This window comes from Miscanthus floridulus, chromosome 6, assembly GCF_019320115.1.
Source record: "Miscanthus floridulus cultivar M001 chromosome 6, ASM1932011v1, whole genome shotgun sequence".
NCBI classification, from domain to species: domain Eukaryota; kingdom Viridiplantae; phylum Streptophyta; class Magnoliopsida; order Poales; family Poaceae; genus Miscanthus; species Miscanthus floridulus.
Window position 1 is genome coordinate 130,595,794 of NC_089585.1, and position 17,252 is coordinate 130,613,045.

General features: G+C 46.7%; 1 protein-coding gene across 1 annotated transcript; it reads right to left on the reverse strand.

Moving 5' to 3' along the window:
* Positions 1-3,644: 3,644 nt before the first annotated feature.
* On the reverse strand, positions 3,645-6,404 carry LOC136461244 (uncharacterized). Its single transcript, XM_066460619.1, has 6 exons — positions 6,320-6,404; positions 5,682-6,025; positions 5,262-5,615; positions 4,860-4,991; positions 4,370-4,379; positions 3,645-4,303 (listed from the first exon to the last, which is right to left on the reverse strand). The coding sequence occupies exons 1-6, from the start codon at positions 6,402-6,404 to the stop codon at positions 3,645-3,647; spliced, it is 1,584 nt and encodes a 527-aa protein (XP_066316716.1).
* Between the last annotated feature and the right edge of the window lie 10,848 nt (positions 6,405-17,252).

The window sequence follows — 17,252 nt, forward strand, 5'->3', positions numbered from 1 at the left end:
GGCACACGGAGGAGCCGTGGCTGTGGCATGCTCAGTATAGCTATCTCAGCTTCGACGCTCTTGGTCGGCTAGAGAAGATGGTGACTGGGCTACCTCATATCGAGCACGTAGACAAGTTGTGTGATAGCTGCCCAGTCGGGAAGCAAAGAAGGCTGCCGTTCCCGAAGGCGGCGAAGTACTGTGTGACAGAGGCCCTCGAGCTGGTCCATGGTGACCTCTATGGGCCGATCACACCGACGACGCACGGCGGGCGCAAGTACTTCATCTTGCTGGTGGATGATTGTAGCCAATTCATGTGGCTGTAGCTTCTGACCAGCAAGACCGAGGGAGTGGAAGTGGTCAAGAAGTTTAAGGCGCGCGCGGAGGTGGAGAGCGACAAGAAGCTACGCGTGCTCCTGACTGATCACGGCGGCAAATTCACTTCGGTGGAGTTCGCTGCACACTATGTGGATCTGGGTGTGGTGCAACACCACACCACGCCGTACTCGCCATAGCAGAATGGCGTGGTGGAGCGATAGAACTAGACGGTGGTCGGCATGGCACGATCCATAATGAAGGCCAAAAGCAGGCCGATAAAGTTCTAGGGAGAGGCGGTGACCATGGTGGTGTTCATCCTCAGCCGTGCGCCCACCAAGGCCCTAGAGGGCAAGACGTCATTCGAGGCTTGGCATGGACGCAAGTCGAATATGTCCTTCCTCAAGACATTTGGCTACGTCGGCCATGTGAAGAACACCAAGCCTCACCTTGGTAAGCTGGAAGACATGAGCACGCTGATGGTGCTCCTAGGCTATGAGGAGGGCACCAAGGTGTGTCAGCTCTATGATCCCAAGAGAGGCAATGTGGTGATCTCTAGGGATGTTGTGTTCGATGAGATGGTGGCCTAGGACTGGGAGGGTCCAGGCACGGGGGAAGCTGGTAGCTTGGGCAGCACCTTCGTCATCGAACACTTAGTCATCCACGGTGGTGGAGACGCTGGAGAAGAGGTGTCGACCACCCCAGGAGTGGTGCCGAGCGGTCTAGCAGCAATGCCGACCACTCTAGAGGGGTGCCGAGCACTTCAGCAGCAGTGTTGAGCGCTCCAGCAGTGGAGTCGACCACTCCAATAGTGGTGCCGACCACTCCAGTAGTGGTGCCGAGCGGTCCAGTAGCGATGCCGACCACTCCAACAGTGGTGCCGAGCGGTCCAGTAGCGATGCCGACCACTCTGGTAGAAAAGGGATGCCAGGGACCACCGATCGAGTTCACCTCCCGTCCAAGCGACATCAGCGAGTTCATGGATGCCTTCCACGATGATGAGGAGGTGCGATTCCACAGGCTGGACAACATCGTCGGCAATGCAGGGGCCACAGGCCTGGCGAGTCGACTGCTCGACGATCTAGAGCTGCTCCTTGTTAGTGCCGAGGAGCCACCGATGTTTATAGTGGCTGAACACGATGCCAATTAGCGATAGACGATGTTGGACGAGATGAAGGCCATCGAGGACAATGGCACATGGGAGTTGGTAGATCCACCGGTAGGCTGCAGGCCGATCGGCTTGAAGTGGGTCTACAAGGTTAAGCGGGACGAGCGCGGTGCCATTGTCAAGTACAAGGCTCGGCTCGTCGCCCACGGCTTCGTGCAGCGTGAGGGCATCGACTTTGAGGAAGTCTTTGCTTCGGTGGCGTGAATGGAGTCCGTTCGCTTGCTGTTGACCATGCTAGTAGCGAAGGATTAGCGCGTCCACCACCTCGACATCAAGTCTGCGTTCCTCAACGGTGAGCTCGCGAAGACTGTCTTCATCAAGCAAGCTCTAGGCTTCACCGTCAAGGACGTTGAGCACAAGGTGTTCAAGCAGTGCAAGGCGCTCTAGGGGCTACAACAGGCCTCTCGGGCATGGAACACCAAGCTCGATGCCACCTTGGGCAAGCTTGGGTTCACTTGCTATGCTACAGAGCACGTGCTATACGTGTGGCGATGGGGGAAGGGGGAGCTCGTCATCGGCGTGTACGTGGATGACTTAATCATCACCGGAGCGCTACCGGAGCATCATTGGTGGGCTATGCTACCTCACTCATACTTGACTGGACATTACATTCGTGGTTGGGTACGTCAGCCGTTTCATGGAGGACCCGCGCGAAGATCATTGGTCGGCAGTGAAAAGGTTGCTGCGCTATGTCAAGGGGATGGTCGATCAAGCGATCATCTTTCCCAAGAGTGACGGCAAGGGTGGGTTGCGGCTCACGGTCTTCAGTGAGGCACCCCCAAGGCAAAGGAAGGTGAGCCGTAGCTCATTGTCTTCAGTGATGCGGACATGGCGAGCGACATTGATGGGCGACGGAGCACCTCCGGCATGCTCGTCTTCTTTGGAGCGGCCCCCATTGCTTGTTAGTCGCTGAAGCAAAAGATCGTGGTGTTGTCGATGTGTGACGCGAAGTACGTCGCAACAGCCATGGCAGCGTGCCAGGGTGTCTGCCTACGCCGGCTGCTGGGCAAGCTGACCGGCGAGGAAGCTCACCCGCCAGCTCTGATGGTGGACAACCAGCCCGCCATCGCCCTCGCCAAGAACCCTGTCCTCCACGACCGGAGCAAGCACATCGACATCAAGTTCTATTTCCTCTGGGACTGCATCGATGGAGGGCAGATCATTATCGAGTTTGTCGAGACCGGTAGATAGCTCGCTGACATCCTCACCAAGTCACTCGGACGCCTACGGTTCATGGAGCTGAGGAAGATGATTGGCATGGATGAGGTCAAGGCATCAGGTTAATATTAGGATTAGGGGAAGAATTGTTAGACATAATCTGCTGCTCCCGTCTCTCTCTTGATTGGTCGGCACAGCTATCCTCTCCTAGTTTTGGAGATGGAACTGGTCGGCTCGGCTGACCACTCACTGCTATTGCAGCAGTAGTGAGGCAGTAGGTAGAAATGGCTTATTTCAGCCATGTAGTGTAGAGATGGCTGAGCTAAGCCTTGTACCTTAGGAGTAGGTAGTTGGTGTACTCACTAACAACTATGTACCTTAGGAGTAGGTAGTTGGTGTACTCAGCAACAACCATGTACCTGGTAGAGGTACAACTAGAGTTGTATATATTCCATCCAAAGACAATGGAAAAACTCAGTTCGGTTTGCCACATCCAGAAGCAGAGCTTTCGGCCAACGCTGGGCTTGTGCTATGTGTGTGTGAGGTGTTTTTAATATCTTCTTCTACCTCTAGTCATAGCGAGTGAGTGTGCTGCCAAGCTTACTGCTTACCTATACAGGGCAGCCGAGGAACCAACACACTACATATGAATTGAGATGAATACATGCGCGTCTGAAACAAGACCTCAGTGATATAATATACCGCACTTCTTCAAGAACGATAGACTAGCTCGAAAAGATCACATCAACAACTATGTTATTTGGAAATTTGTGCTCAATGACCATCCTGTTGCCATTATTCCAGCTCCCCACATTCTCTACTTGACAAATAGAAAGGCAATGCATGCAGCAACCTATCAGCACTTGGCGACAACAGGTCAGGCCCGGCCCTATCAAATTACAGACCTGGAGCGAAGCTACAAGTGATGGGCCCTTTAATACAATTCTAATAATATAATGACAATTCTAACAAGTGTAATGCATAAAAAAATTCTTATGAAACAAGTCATACATCTTATCTTACCTTAAAAATTTCTTCGAACATTTGCTGCTGCGAAGTCATTGATGATGGCCTCAATATCAATTTCATCTAACAATTTCTTCTCGATGCATAAAGTTGCCAAACCATTTAATCTTTCTTGGGACATTGCGGATCTCAAATAATTCTTCAATAGTTTCAGCTTTGAAAAGGTTCTTTCAGCTAAGGCTACAGTCACAGGCATAGTGAATAGGATCCGATAAGCAATGGAAACATTAGGATAACAATCTGCTTCTGTGACAAACTCAAAAATCTCCATAGCAGACATTGGCTTATCTGGCAGAGTAGACTGCATAACAGCTAACTCAGAAATCATATCATTTACATCAACATCCGACGAACCACCAGCAGAGAATTTTTTTGCAAATTTAATGCAATGGTCTTTTAGAGCAACACCATCCAATGCCTTCAAGGATGTTGAATTCATCTGAAATCCAAATTTTTCATTGAATGACTGGAGTTCTTTAAATATGCTTTTCAATGAACTAATTGCCATATCAACCATAACCAAAAAATAAAAAGCTTCAAAATCATTCTCAGCTTGCAAAATAGCTTCATTGCATTCAGTTTCATCAAACTGTTTCTTCCTAATAGAACGACGCTTTACTGGAAAGGATGACTCTACTCCCATTTCAAGTGCAATTTCTGTGGCAATAACCACACTATCAGCAGACCCAATATTTCTATAGTTCTAAAAGTAATTCAGCATACCTTCTACATGCTGCAAGGTAGAATCAATGCACATAGATGGTGACTGCAACTTCTTACTGACAATATTTACAGAGTATAAAATGTCATGCCAAATAACCATACCAAGTATGAACTCAAAGCTGCCAAGCACGTCATATAAATTTTTTGCATCACTTCTATCCTTTGGTTCAGTATCTCCATCCTCACTTAGCCACAACAAAGCCGACCTTAGTTGAGGAGCTTGATATCTAATTGCTCGAACACTTTTGATGCGACTCTCCCAACGAGTATTTCTCAATGATTTTATGGTCAAATCTAGAACATGTTCAAGCAAACCATTCCATCTTTTGGTAGAACCAGAAAATAATACATATATCCTTTGCACAATTCCAAAGAATGAAATAGCTTTACTGCATGATTTAGCCATATCACAAAGAGTGAGATTAAGACCGTGGCATGCACATGGCATATAAAAAGCTCTTGGATTTATTTCAAGCAAACGGCTTTGTACCCCCTTATGTTTTCCTTTCATATTAGAGCCATTGTCATAACCTTGACCTCTAATATCATCAACATTAAGACCAAATGATTTGATGGAGTCAACCAATACATTGAAAAGCCACAAGCCAGATGTGTCATCCACCTTCAAGAAACCAAGAAAATACTTCCTAATTTTTATTTTCCCATCAGACATATCAACACATCGAACCAGCAAACTCATTTGTTCTTGGTGACTCACATCTAGGGTACAATCAAGGATAACTGAGAAATATTTGGCCTCTTTAACAATCTTTATGATGGAGTTTATAATTCTAGAAGCCATAAGCGAAATCAACTCATTCTAAATTTTATGACTAAGATAATGATATTGCAGCTCTTTGTGTTGAATGCGTCTAAGGTGGTCTTGCATTACCAAGTCAAATTCAGCAACCATCTCACAACAAGCTAAGAAATTACCATTCACATCATTGTAAAGTTGCTCACTGGATCCTCTAAAAGCTAAACTGCGTTTACCAAGAAACTTCACAGTGGCAACAATTCTTAGTAGAACTAGCCTTATGCGTTCTTTCTCCTTTATGATTTGATGTTGCAGCTCTTTATCAATTGTTTCATGTTTGCTTAATCTAACTCTCAATTCATTCCAAGAGTTCATATTGGTCATATGATCCACGCTAACTTCATGCTCTTTTAGTCTCTCACTAACATGGCTCCAATCTCTAAACCCATCATGCCCCAATGAACTCTTGAGGTTGCTAGAACCAAACAACTTAGAACAGAAGCAAAACACTTTGTCAACACTTTTTGAATAGACCAACCATTTCCTGTCACGTACCTCTCCATTGCTCATTCTTCTAGAATAATGAGTGTATGCAAAATGTCTTGATCTCGCATCCATAGGAAACACAATATTTTCTTCTCTTATAGGCCCCTTCTCCACTAATATGTCCCTTGATTTGTTATCAAGATTACCCCAATTTACTGGATCATACATATCAATAGTAAAAACTGGTTCTTCATCGACACGAGTAGATTCCATCGTAGGAGAATTAAATATGGGCTCATGATCACTCACGTTATTATCATCCGTGTCGATGCCAACATTATCTTCTACAGGGCCTTCATCTTCTTCTTCTGGATGTGTAGTTTGTTCCTCCACAGGAACTATTGCCCACTCATCTGGATTTGTTGTAGTGCTTGTATTGCTATTAAAAAAATTTGTCAAGAGCTCCTCTTTGTGATTCTTTGAATTCCTCTATCCTTCTCTTCTTTTTTCTTTTCTCACTTCCAGATGCATGCTTTTTGGGCAGCATGAGTTCACTGTAAGTTTAGAAAAGTAGTAAGAAATTATTAAATAAAATTATGCCATACTAAATTTAACATGATCGCTGCATCATATGGGGTTCCTAAATCCGAAACCTAAATTAGTCGAGAATAAAGATTGGAGACATTGAGACAAGAGCAGTTTCATACCTACCAAGACAACCATGCCGAGCAGATCAGGGCAGGAACAATCGAACAGAGATGCAGGCATGGCACACTCCCACAGGATCGCCATCGCCGATGGCCACTCTGATCACTCGCAGCCTCAGCCTCACACAGGATTGCAGGAAGGCAAGAAGTCGGCAAGTCGTGGCCGCATCGCAAGGGCACGCGCACGATGTCGCCTTGTGCGGAAGCTGAATCAAACTCACGTCTCAACGCTAGGCCTGTTTGCTTCTTTGCCTTTTGGGCTGTGTATGTTAGGTTTGATCTCCCACCAGTTAGGCCCAACGGCCTTTTTGGGCCTTGTTCTCGTGCCCTGATCAGGGGCGCCTAACCCTACATGGTTGGTGGGCCCCCGTCGCACAGCGCTATAAAGGAAAGGTGGGGGCCGGGGCTCACAGTATGAGGTTCACCGCGCCACCAGTCACCCCACCAACATGCTAACCCTAGACCCGATCTTGAGAAGGGGCGCTGCCCGCGACGGGAAGCACCACCGACGCCGGCAACGCCAACCCGACGCACACGCCGCCATCGAGGATGCCACAACGCCGACTCCCTCTCCACCGAACGTCGCTACCGGCGCGCAGATGGCGTCCGTCAACGAAACCCTGGCCGGAGCTTCGACCACTACGGCTTTCGATGGTTTGCTACCTATCACCCCCTTTCTCTCTGTCTCTCTGTGAATCCCGAACACCTATTCTACTACTATGTATCCCGATCTGATGAACATGACAAAAAAGAAAACTATCAATGGTATCGGAGCCACGGTTCAACAAGAAATCAGATCGGGGAAGTGAAACCGACCGATCTGATGCGGATCGGGAAAGAAAATAGAAAGTCGAACCCTAAGACCTAACCCTAATTCCTCAAATCAAATCAGAAGAAGGGAAAAGGGGAGGGTCGGATTCCGAGAACCCTAGACACAAATCCGAAAGAGGGAAAAGGGGAAGAAGAAAGAAAGAAGGGTCGAAACCCTAACCCTAACCCCAGTTTTCCCATTCGGATGAACAAAAAAAAAGGAAGAAATCAAATCGGTCAACCTAACCCTAACCCTAACATGAATCAAGAATGGGGTCCTACCTGGGCCCTCATCCCGCCGGCGGCATCGCCACCGCGTGGGACAAAGAACGAGCGGTGGGCCCTCGCCGAGAGGAAGAGACCGCCGCCGTGCGGTACTTCCCCGTACCCGCACCGGCGTGCGGGATGAAGCCGAGGCCACCCTCGTGGCGCGGGAGAAGAAGCCGAGCCAGGGGCGCTGGGCTCGGCTAAGGAAGCGCCGTGGCCAGGCCGCTCGACGGCGGTGTGCTCACCCGTTGGGGAGCACGCGTGCCAGCGAGGGGGCCGGTGATGGCGCAAAGGCCCGCTCGCTCGTCGCCCCTTCGCTCTCGGTTGCGGCTCGGTGCTGCGGCTGAAGAGAGATGAGAGAGAGCGGCGAAGAAGAGAGAGAAAGGGAAGGGACGAATGCGCTAGGGTTTCCAGGGCGTCGGCCGCGGCGACGATTTTGATCCGCCCGAAACGGACGCTCGGCCGTCGGATCAGAACGAACGGTCGAGATTCGCTGGGCCAACTCGAGGCCCAGGCGGGAGTGCGCTGCCGAGGCACTTTGCCGGCCCAGGCCCAGGTTGTGGCCTGGGTACGGCCTGGGCGAGCACGCGGACGCTGGGCTGTCTTGGGCCGCTGCAGCGCGTGCTGCTGGCCGGGCCGCGCTGCTGGGCGAGCTGGGCCGCGCGCGGGCTGAAATGAAAGAAGAAGATTTTTTTTCTTATTATTTTCCAGAAGCAATTTTAATGCATATCTTGATGAATTTGAATGATTTTGATACAATTTTCTGTGCAAATTTTATCCAACGATATTTTGCTCAGAAAACAGTGAATTTTTTAGTGCTTCTGGAAAATAATAATATGAAAAGATTATTAATGTTTCCGTTGTGCATGATAATTATTGTTCTCTTTGATTAAATTTGAACCAACGAGATAATTTAATTTTAAGAGAAATGAATTTCTGATAATTTTGATGCAATTATGATATTGTTATTTTTTGACCAACGTTGTTAATAACAATATTATAATTTTTGATCCATGAGAAATTGTGCATTAATTTTACTTCTGCCCAACAGTGATATAAAATGTTTGCATGGATGAATTATAAGTTTTAATTTGACCAACGTTGAGTTAAAGCATGAAAATTTATGTATAAATGTTTCTTACTTACTCTGGTGTGATTTTAGGAGGCAAATGCATTGTGAACATTGCCAACATCCCGACACTCAATGGAACCAATCACCGTGTGTGGCGGGAGAAGTATGAACTGGAACTTGCGTTGAGAGAGGTCGATTTTGCCATAACCTCACCGTGTCCTACTGAGCCAGAGGACCCGGTGAGAGGTGATAATGAATCTGACGCTGATTTCGCTGCTCGAAAGCGTGATCATGCTGAAATAAGAATGAAATATGACCTTGAACATAGGCAATGGACTCTCTCCAACCGCAAGTGCCTGTTGGTAGCCAAAGCCACTATAGAAGAACAGATAAGGGGCTCAATCCCTGAATGTGCTACTACCAAAGAATATCTTGAGAAAATCAAGAGTCAGTTTACTGGGTCTACCAAGGCCACAGCAAGTTCATTGATTAAGAAGCTTGTGAATGAGAAATTCACTGGTGGTAGCATAAGAGAGCACATTTTGAAGATGAACACTATGGCATCTAAGCTAAAAGAAATGAATTTGAAGGAGGATTTCCTGATTCATTTGATTTTTGCTTCTTTGCCAAAAGAATATGACACCTTCATTGTGAACTACAATATGCAGCCTGAAAGATGGGGCATAGAAAGACTCATCTCAATGTATGCTCAAGAAGAGGAGAGGATAAAGTCCTCACAAGGTGAATCTGCTCATTTTGTGAAGGATAACAAAAGAAAGAACTTTAATGGCAAGAATTCTAAACCACAAGGGAAACCTAAGTGGGATAAGTCCTCTTCCTCCAGTTCACAGGGAAAGAAACCCCATGATTCTGAGAATCAGCAGTATGGTGGAGCTAAAAAAGATCAGTACAAGCACTGCTTCAAGAAGGGACACTACAAGAGGGATTGTCCAGACTTCCTGAAATCTCTGCTAAAGAAAGGTGATGAATTTATTACATTTGTAGATGAATCCCTGTATTTATGTTATGATAAATCCACTTGGTGGGTTGATTCAGGTGCAACTACTCATGTTGCCAATTCCTTACAGGGGTTAAGTGGGACGAGAACCTTGCAAAGAGGAGAAAGAACGATTAAAGTTGCAAATGAAGTGCAAGCCAATGTTGAAGCCATTGGAGTTTTTTCTTTAGAATTGAATAATGGTTTTGTACTTAGACTTAAAGAAGTACTTTATGTTCCCTCTTTGCGTAGAAATTTGATAAGTGTTTCGAAACTTGATGATGATAGAATTGATTGCCATTTTGGTGATGGCAAGTGTAAGATACTGGTTAACAATAAATGTGTTGGTCTTGCCTTCCGACAAGACAAGCTTTATTTATTATCTCTTGCTGAGAATGCGAACAATGTATGTGATGAGAATGTGAATGATTCCCCATGTGCGGATGTAACTAAGAAGCGGAAGAGAATTGATACTGTCTCTTCGAAATTATGGCATTGTCGCTTGGGCCATATTTCGAGGGGGAGAATGGAATGATTGGTTAAGGAATCAATTCTCCCGCACTTAGAATTTTTAGATTTAGAACAATGTATTGATTGCATCAAAGGAAAGTATGTCAAGAAAATTAAGAAAGATGCCAAACGAAGCACAGGAATTTTAGAAATAATCCACACAGATATATGTGGTCCTTTTCCTGTGAAAAGTGTGGATGGTTATGACTCGTTTATAACATTCACAGACGACTACTCTCGTTATGGCAAAATTTATCCAATTAAAGAAAGATCGGAAGCATTGGATAAATTCAAAATATTTAAAGCTGAAGTTGAAAATCAGCACAATAAGAAAATCAAGATAGTACGATCAGACCGAGGTGGAGAGTACTATGGGCGACATACCCCATATGGCCAAATTCCTGGACCATTCGCAAGGTTCCTACAGGAAAATGGCATAGTTGCTCAGTACTCCACATCGGGGGAGCCTCAGCAAAATGGAGTGGCTGAAAGACGTAACCGTACCTTAATGGATATGGTAAGAAGCATGATGAGTTACTCCACATTACCGATTAGTTTATGGATGGAGGCACCGAAAATTGCCATTCACATACTTAATCGAGTACCAAGTAAATCGGTGCCTAAAACATTGTATGAATTATGGACAGAAAGGGAACCCTCACTTAACCATTTGCGTGTGTGGGGCTGTCTGGCTGAGGCAAAAGTGTTTAACCCAAACATAGGAAAGTTAGACTCCAAAATAGTCAGCTGCCATTTTATTGCCTATCTAGAAAGATCGAAAGGATATCGCTTCTATTGTCCTGACAGACATACGAAGATTGTAGAAACAAGACACGCTGTGTTCTTGGAGGATAACATGATCAGGGGGAGCGTGGTAGCATGAGAAATCAGCCTACAGGAGAAGCGGGTACATGTACCCACTCCGATGGTTGAAGAACCATTCTTCACGCTACCTGCTGCTGTTGCACCGACAGTGTAGGACACTGTAGTGCCAACACCTGTTGCAAGTTCTCCCGTGGCGACAATGAATGAACATGAGGAACCTGTCCTTGAGGAACCTATCCTTGAGGAAACTATAGAACCAAATGTTGCACATGAGGAAGAACAACAACAGCCCAATGTGGAACAAGTGCCGGAGGCACCTAGAAGGTCTCAAAGAATAAGAAGATCAGCTATTACTGATGACTATGAAGTTTATGAAACAGAAGAATGTCAGATGGGGGATGATCCCACCTCATTTGAAGAAGCCATGAGAAGCGACCACTCATCAAAGTGGCTTAAGGCCATGGAAGATGAATTGAAATCAATGAGTACCAATAAAGTTTGGGACTTAGAAAATATTCCTAAAGGAGCCAAAACAGTAGGCTGTAAATGGGTCGACAAAACAAAATATGACTCCCAAGGGAATATAGAAAGATTTAAAGCGCGACTTGTGGCGAAAGGCTTCACGCAAAGAGAAGGGATTGATTACAATGAGACGTTTTCTCCAGTCTCAAGTAAAGATTCCTTCAGAATTATAATGGCACTTGTAGCCCACTATGATTTGGAGTTACATCAAATGGATGTAAAGACAGCTTTCCTAAACGGGGATTTGGAAGAAAATGTCTATATGGCACAACCGAAAGGTTTTATCGTAAAAGGAAAGGAAAATATGGGATGCCGCCTGAAGAAATCAATCTACGGATTGAAGCAAGCTTCAAGACAGTGGTATTTGAAGTTTAATAGAACGATAAAATGTTTTGGGTTTGAAGAAAATGTTGAGGACAATTGCGTTTATGCAAAGTTCAGGAATGGAAAGTACATATTCCTAATTTTGTATGTGGATGATATCTTGCTTGCTAGTAGTGATATCAATCTACTAATGGAAACGAAGAAATTCTTGTCCTCAAACTTTGATATGAAAGATCTCGGTGAGGCCTCGTTCGTTTTGGGAATAGAGATTCACCGAGACAGGAGAAAGGGGTTCTAGGATTATCGCAAAAGGCATACATAGAAAAGGTCTTGAAGAAATTTAGTATGCATGCGTGCAGTCCTTCACCTACTCCTATAGTTAAGGGCGATAGATTTGGGAACATCAGTGTCCCAAGAACCAATATGAAATTGACCGAATGAAAGCGGTACCGTATGCTTCAGCTGTTGGAAGTTTACAATATGCTCAAGTGTGTACACGCCTTGACTTAGCTTTTGTTACCGGGTTACTTGGCAGATATCAAAAGAATCTAGGAATTGAACATTGGAAATTAGTGAAGAAAGTCCTGCGTTATTTGCAGGGTACGAAAGGCCTCATGCTTACGTATAGAAGATCTGATTCCCTGCAGATAGAGGGGTATTCAGATTCTGATTATGCGGGAGATGAAAGAAAATCCACGTCAGGATATGTATCTACTCTCGCAGGAGGGGCTATATCGTGAAAAAGCTCCAAACAAACCGTAACTACATCCTCGACAATGTATGCCGAGTTTGTAGCATGCTATGAGGCAACGGGGCAGGTGAATTGGCTAAAGAAATTCATACCCGGATTAAAAGTGATTGATGATATAAATGAACCACTGAGATTGTATTGTGATAACAATCCAGCGGTACAGTACGCTCACAACAATAGGTCAAGTGGTGCGGCCAAACATATTGATATAAAGTACTATGTTGTGAAAGATAAAGTTTGGAATCATATAATAAATCTTGAGCATATAAGTACAGAGAAAATGCTCGCGGATCCGCTCACAAAGGGCTTACCACCCAACATGTTCAGAGAACACGTAGCCGGCATGGGTTTAAGGGAAAGCCTATGATTCCCGAACATACGAAGGGCCCAAAGAAAGTTTACATTTCAAAACGGAGAAGTGTATTGTGGCTGTTAGTCTAACGGCACTAATTGCTGTGATGATGGGACAGTTCTATGCACTAATCTATGATGAAATAGGATGGAAGCAAGAAAAATATGAATTGAAAGTTTTGAGTATGAAATTAAAGAACGAAGAATAGATGAGAGATCAAGGGGAAGAATGTTAGGTTTGATCTCCCACCAGTTAGGCCCAACGGCCTTTTTGGGCATTGTTCTCGCGCCCTGATCGGGGGCGCCCAACCCTACATGGTTGGTGGGCCCCCGTCGCACAGCGCTATAAAGGAAATGTGGGGGCCGGGGCTCGCAGTACGAGGTTCACCGCGCCGCCAGTCACCCCACCGACATCCTAACCCTAGACCCGATCTTGAGAAGGGGCGCTGCCAGCGACGGGAAGCACCACCGACGCCGGCAACGCCAACCCGACGCACACGCCGCCGCCGAGGACGCCACAACGCCTACTCCCTCTCCACCGAACGTCGCTGCCGGCGCGCAGATGGCGTCCGTCAACGAAACCCCGGCCGGAGCTTCGACCACTACGGCTTTCGATGATTTGCTACCTATCACCCCCTTTCTCTCTGTCTCTCTGTGAATCCCGAACACCTATTCTACTACTATGTATCCTGATCTGATGAACATGACGAAAAAGAAAACTATCAGTGTATACTAGTATATACTATATCTACTAATATACTAGGGGTTGGGCCCCCTGGCCTCAAGGGCCTAGTTCGCCGCTCCTCTTCCCCCCAGGGCCGGGCCTGCAAGAACTCATCCTATAGAATCTCCTGTTCCTCGTCCTCCAACAGTGGAAATCAGCAGTAAGATCAGCTCTATCAACAAAATATAAAAAATGAGCAGTAAGATCAGACCTATCGACAAAATTGAAAATCAATTTGCGGCTATGTCGTGGTGCTTTTATCAGTGCTATTCAGGCGAGGAGCTCTGCAGGTGACCATTCAACAAAGAGAAAATTTGTTGAATGCCATTCAAATCTATACTCTTCACTAAAATTACGCTTTCTCTTCGTTGCCATCGGTTTGTAATTTTTGTTCCTTGAATGCCATTGCCGTTACATCTCCAGAAAACTCCGTTACCCACGGTGCCGACGGCATGCTAGGCCAGGACGTGGCCGAACACTGCAATACTGCATGCAGGCAAGGTTTGCAGCAGCAGGAGGACGCCTGTTGCAGTGCTGCCTGCTGTTCACCCACGTGCTGCTGCCTGCTACCGGTCAGTGCTGAGAGCTGCGTTTAGTCCTTGCCGCGTGCTGGCTGCTTCGCGCCGCCGCCTCCAACCTCGACTGCGTACCTGCTGGTCGTCGAGCCTCTGCACCTCCCGCGTCCGTGTCGTGCCTCTGCTTGCCGCCGCTGTCTAGCGGATGTCGAGTAGCTGCCTTAGCCGCACCTTGGATCTACACCACCGAGCGCTCAACACCACGTGGGCCGCACCTGCGCCGGTGTCGCGTGCTCGCCATCGGCGTACGCTCGCCGTGTGCGCATGCCGCGCGTTCCACCAGCGCCGGTCCTCTCCTCCTCCGTGCGCTCGCAGCTCGCCATCGTGCCATGGTCAGCCGCATGCGCGCCATCGAGTGGACCGCTTCGGTCGGCCTCGTGCTCGCTGTGGCTGTACGCTCGCCACCCTCGTGCCGTCGTCAGCCGCGTGACCGCGTGGACCAAATCCGTCGGCCTCGTGTGCTCGCCGCTCCCGCACGCATGTCGTGTTCCACCCCTGCCGGTCGCCTCTTCTCCATGTGTGGCTTCCCGCCTGGGCTCGCGCCACCATTACCCACATGCTTGATGTGCCCTGAGTCCATGCTGCCTTGCCCTCATCAGCGTTTGAGGCACCTCCGCCGTCGCGTCTCCTCCACGGCGTGATCACCACCCGCTCTCGCGCCACCCCCAGCCCCGCGCACGCAAACCACCGCCGGCTACCTTACTTCGCCCGCGCACGCCGCTCGGAGCCCGACTCGGGCAGGCAAGGGCGGAACATGCCACAGCGCACCGGATCGGAGTGACATAGCAGTGTTTTTAGTGCACACAAAGTGTTTGTTGTATTGCCTAAGTGCAACTTAACGGTGTGCACAGGGAACATAACGGAAAACCAACGGTAGTGGCATATATGGAACCAAAATTACAAACCAATGACAACGAAGGGAATGCGTAATTTTTAATGGAATATAAGGGAATGGCATTCAACAAATTTTCTCTTCAACAAAACACAGATACCTCACCTAATTTTTTACTATTTAACCTTTTTTTAAATAAAATTTATATTTGGCCCCTTGAAAGGCTTAAACTCATCTTTAGACCCTGGGGTCGGCGTCATGAATCCGTAACACATCTCGACGTCACAGATTTTGACGCCAAAATGTCTAACCGTGCACAGAAAAAAATCATACCTAGCCGATATCTCGACGTCAGAACAAATGGCGCCAAACTCGGCGCCCACACAGATCTTGACGCACAAGGTACCGGCTTCAAAGTGTAACCGGCTAGACCAGCCTAGCCCTTGTTTAGTTCGCGAAATTTGGATTTTGAGGCTACTGTAGCACCTTTGTTTTTATTTGGCAAATAGTGTCCAAATATTGACTAATTAGGCTTAAAACGTTCGTCTCGCAATTTCTCACCAAACTGTGCAATTAGTTTTTCTTTTCGTCTACATTTAATGCTCCATGCACGGGCCGCAAACATTCGATGTGACAGGTACTGTAGCAACTTTTTAGATTTTAGAGTCCAACTAAACAAGGGCTAGATTTTTATTATTGTTAATATTCGTGCCAAATGGGGGCGCACAGCAGGGAAGACAGCAGGGAAGCTAAAGCTTAGGGCTGGCCAGGGCTACAAGCTGCTCACACTGGTAGCTGGCCTGTCGCAGCACCTACACATGTACAGTACAAGCTGTGGCCTTGTTTAGCCCTTGTTTATTACTGTAGCATCTTCGTTTTTATTTAGCAAATAGTATCCAAACATTGACTAATTAGGCTTAAAACGTTCGTCTCGCAATTTCTCACCAAACTGTGCAATTAGTTTTTCTTTTCGTCTACATTTAATGCTCCATGCACGGGCCGCAAACATTCGATGTGACAGGTACTGTAGCAACTTTTTGGACTTTGGGGTCCAACTAAACATGGGCTTAGATTGAAAAAATTTCAAACCGATGAATAGTAGCACTTTCGTCTTATTTGGTAAATATTGTACAATCGTGGACTAACTAAGCTCAAAAGATTCATCTCGTAATTTCCAACTAAACTGTGCAATTAGTTATTTTTTTTACCTATATTTAATGCTCCATGCAAACAGTTAAAAATTGATGTGATGGAGAGAGTGAAAAAACTTGGAATTTTAAGGGTATCTAAACAAGGCCTGTGTGGGCTATTAGCCAGCAGATAGTAGCAGCCTGCAACGGCACCTTCAGGTTAGGGGCCGGGGTTATGTATATGCAGCGTATGTACTGTAGACCAATAGAGAGAAAGTAGGCAGTCGTTTAGGAAAGCTGGCAATAAATAAATATATAAGTTCACATGTAATTAGTTGGAGTTTTGTATCTCGGCCCTCATCGTTTCGCTGAAAAAGCCATACTAAAAAATACTGTTCGTTGATTGGTTGTAAGAAAAAAATACTGTATCATAGATAATAAGCCTGGCTGATAAGTTAATGGATAGTTGAAACGAAATTTGGATTCTGCCCGTGGTACATAGATAGATAGATGGTTGCTTTTTCCTTTAAAAATAATTGAAATTATAGGATCGGTTGGTAATGTTTTTAGTAATATAAAATACGTACTTTCTGGCATCCTCATACGTGGTGCAATATATCTGTCTGCGCCCTGTTCCCTAAAGATCAAATCGATGACAGTTGCTTCGAGGTGGTACTGGTACAGCCGGTCAGCCGCGCAATCCTCTCACCTCGGCCCCTGTGCGATCACGGGGCGCCTGCCATGCATATCTGTCTCTTCCCGTTCCTGTAGGCACTAGGCAGCTGCGAGCTCCCTCCTGAAACTAGTGCACGCCACGCACCATCTGTGAACTGATGAGCTCTGTCCTGAGTAACCCAACTCCTGAACGTGCAGCAAACATAAAGTACAAAACAGTAGTACTACTAGTCTACTAGTATAGGAAACAACTAACACCAAAAATAAATAAATAAATAAATAACAGTGTCCGTGCCCTGAATGCTGTACGCCTGCACGGGCACCGTTTCAGCACGCGGACGCGAGCCGCCTCCACCGGCCAATGCAAAGCGGCAGTTCGGTTGTCATCTGCCCGTTCGGTGCTCCTCTACATTGCCCGTTCGGTGTCATCTGCCCGTTCGAACTCCCGGATTTGTCCCAGATGGACCTGGGGCGCCGTGTATAGCCGGGAGGGAGCTCGCAGCTGCCCAGTGCCTACAGGAACGGGAAGAGACAGATATGCATGGCAGGCGCCCCGTGATCACACAGG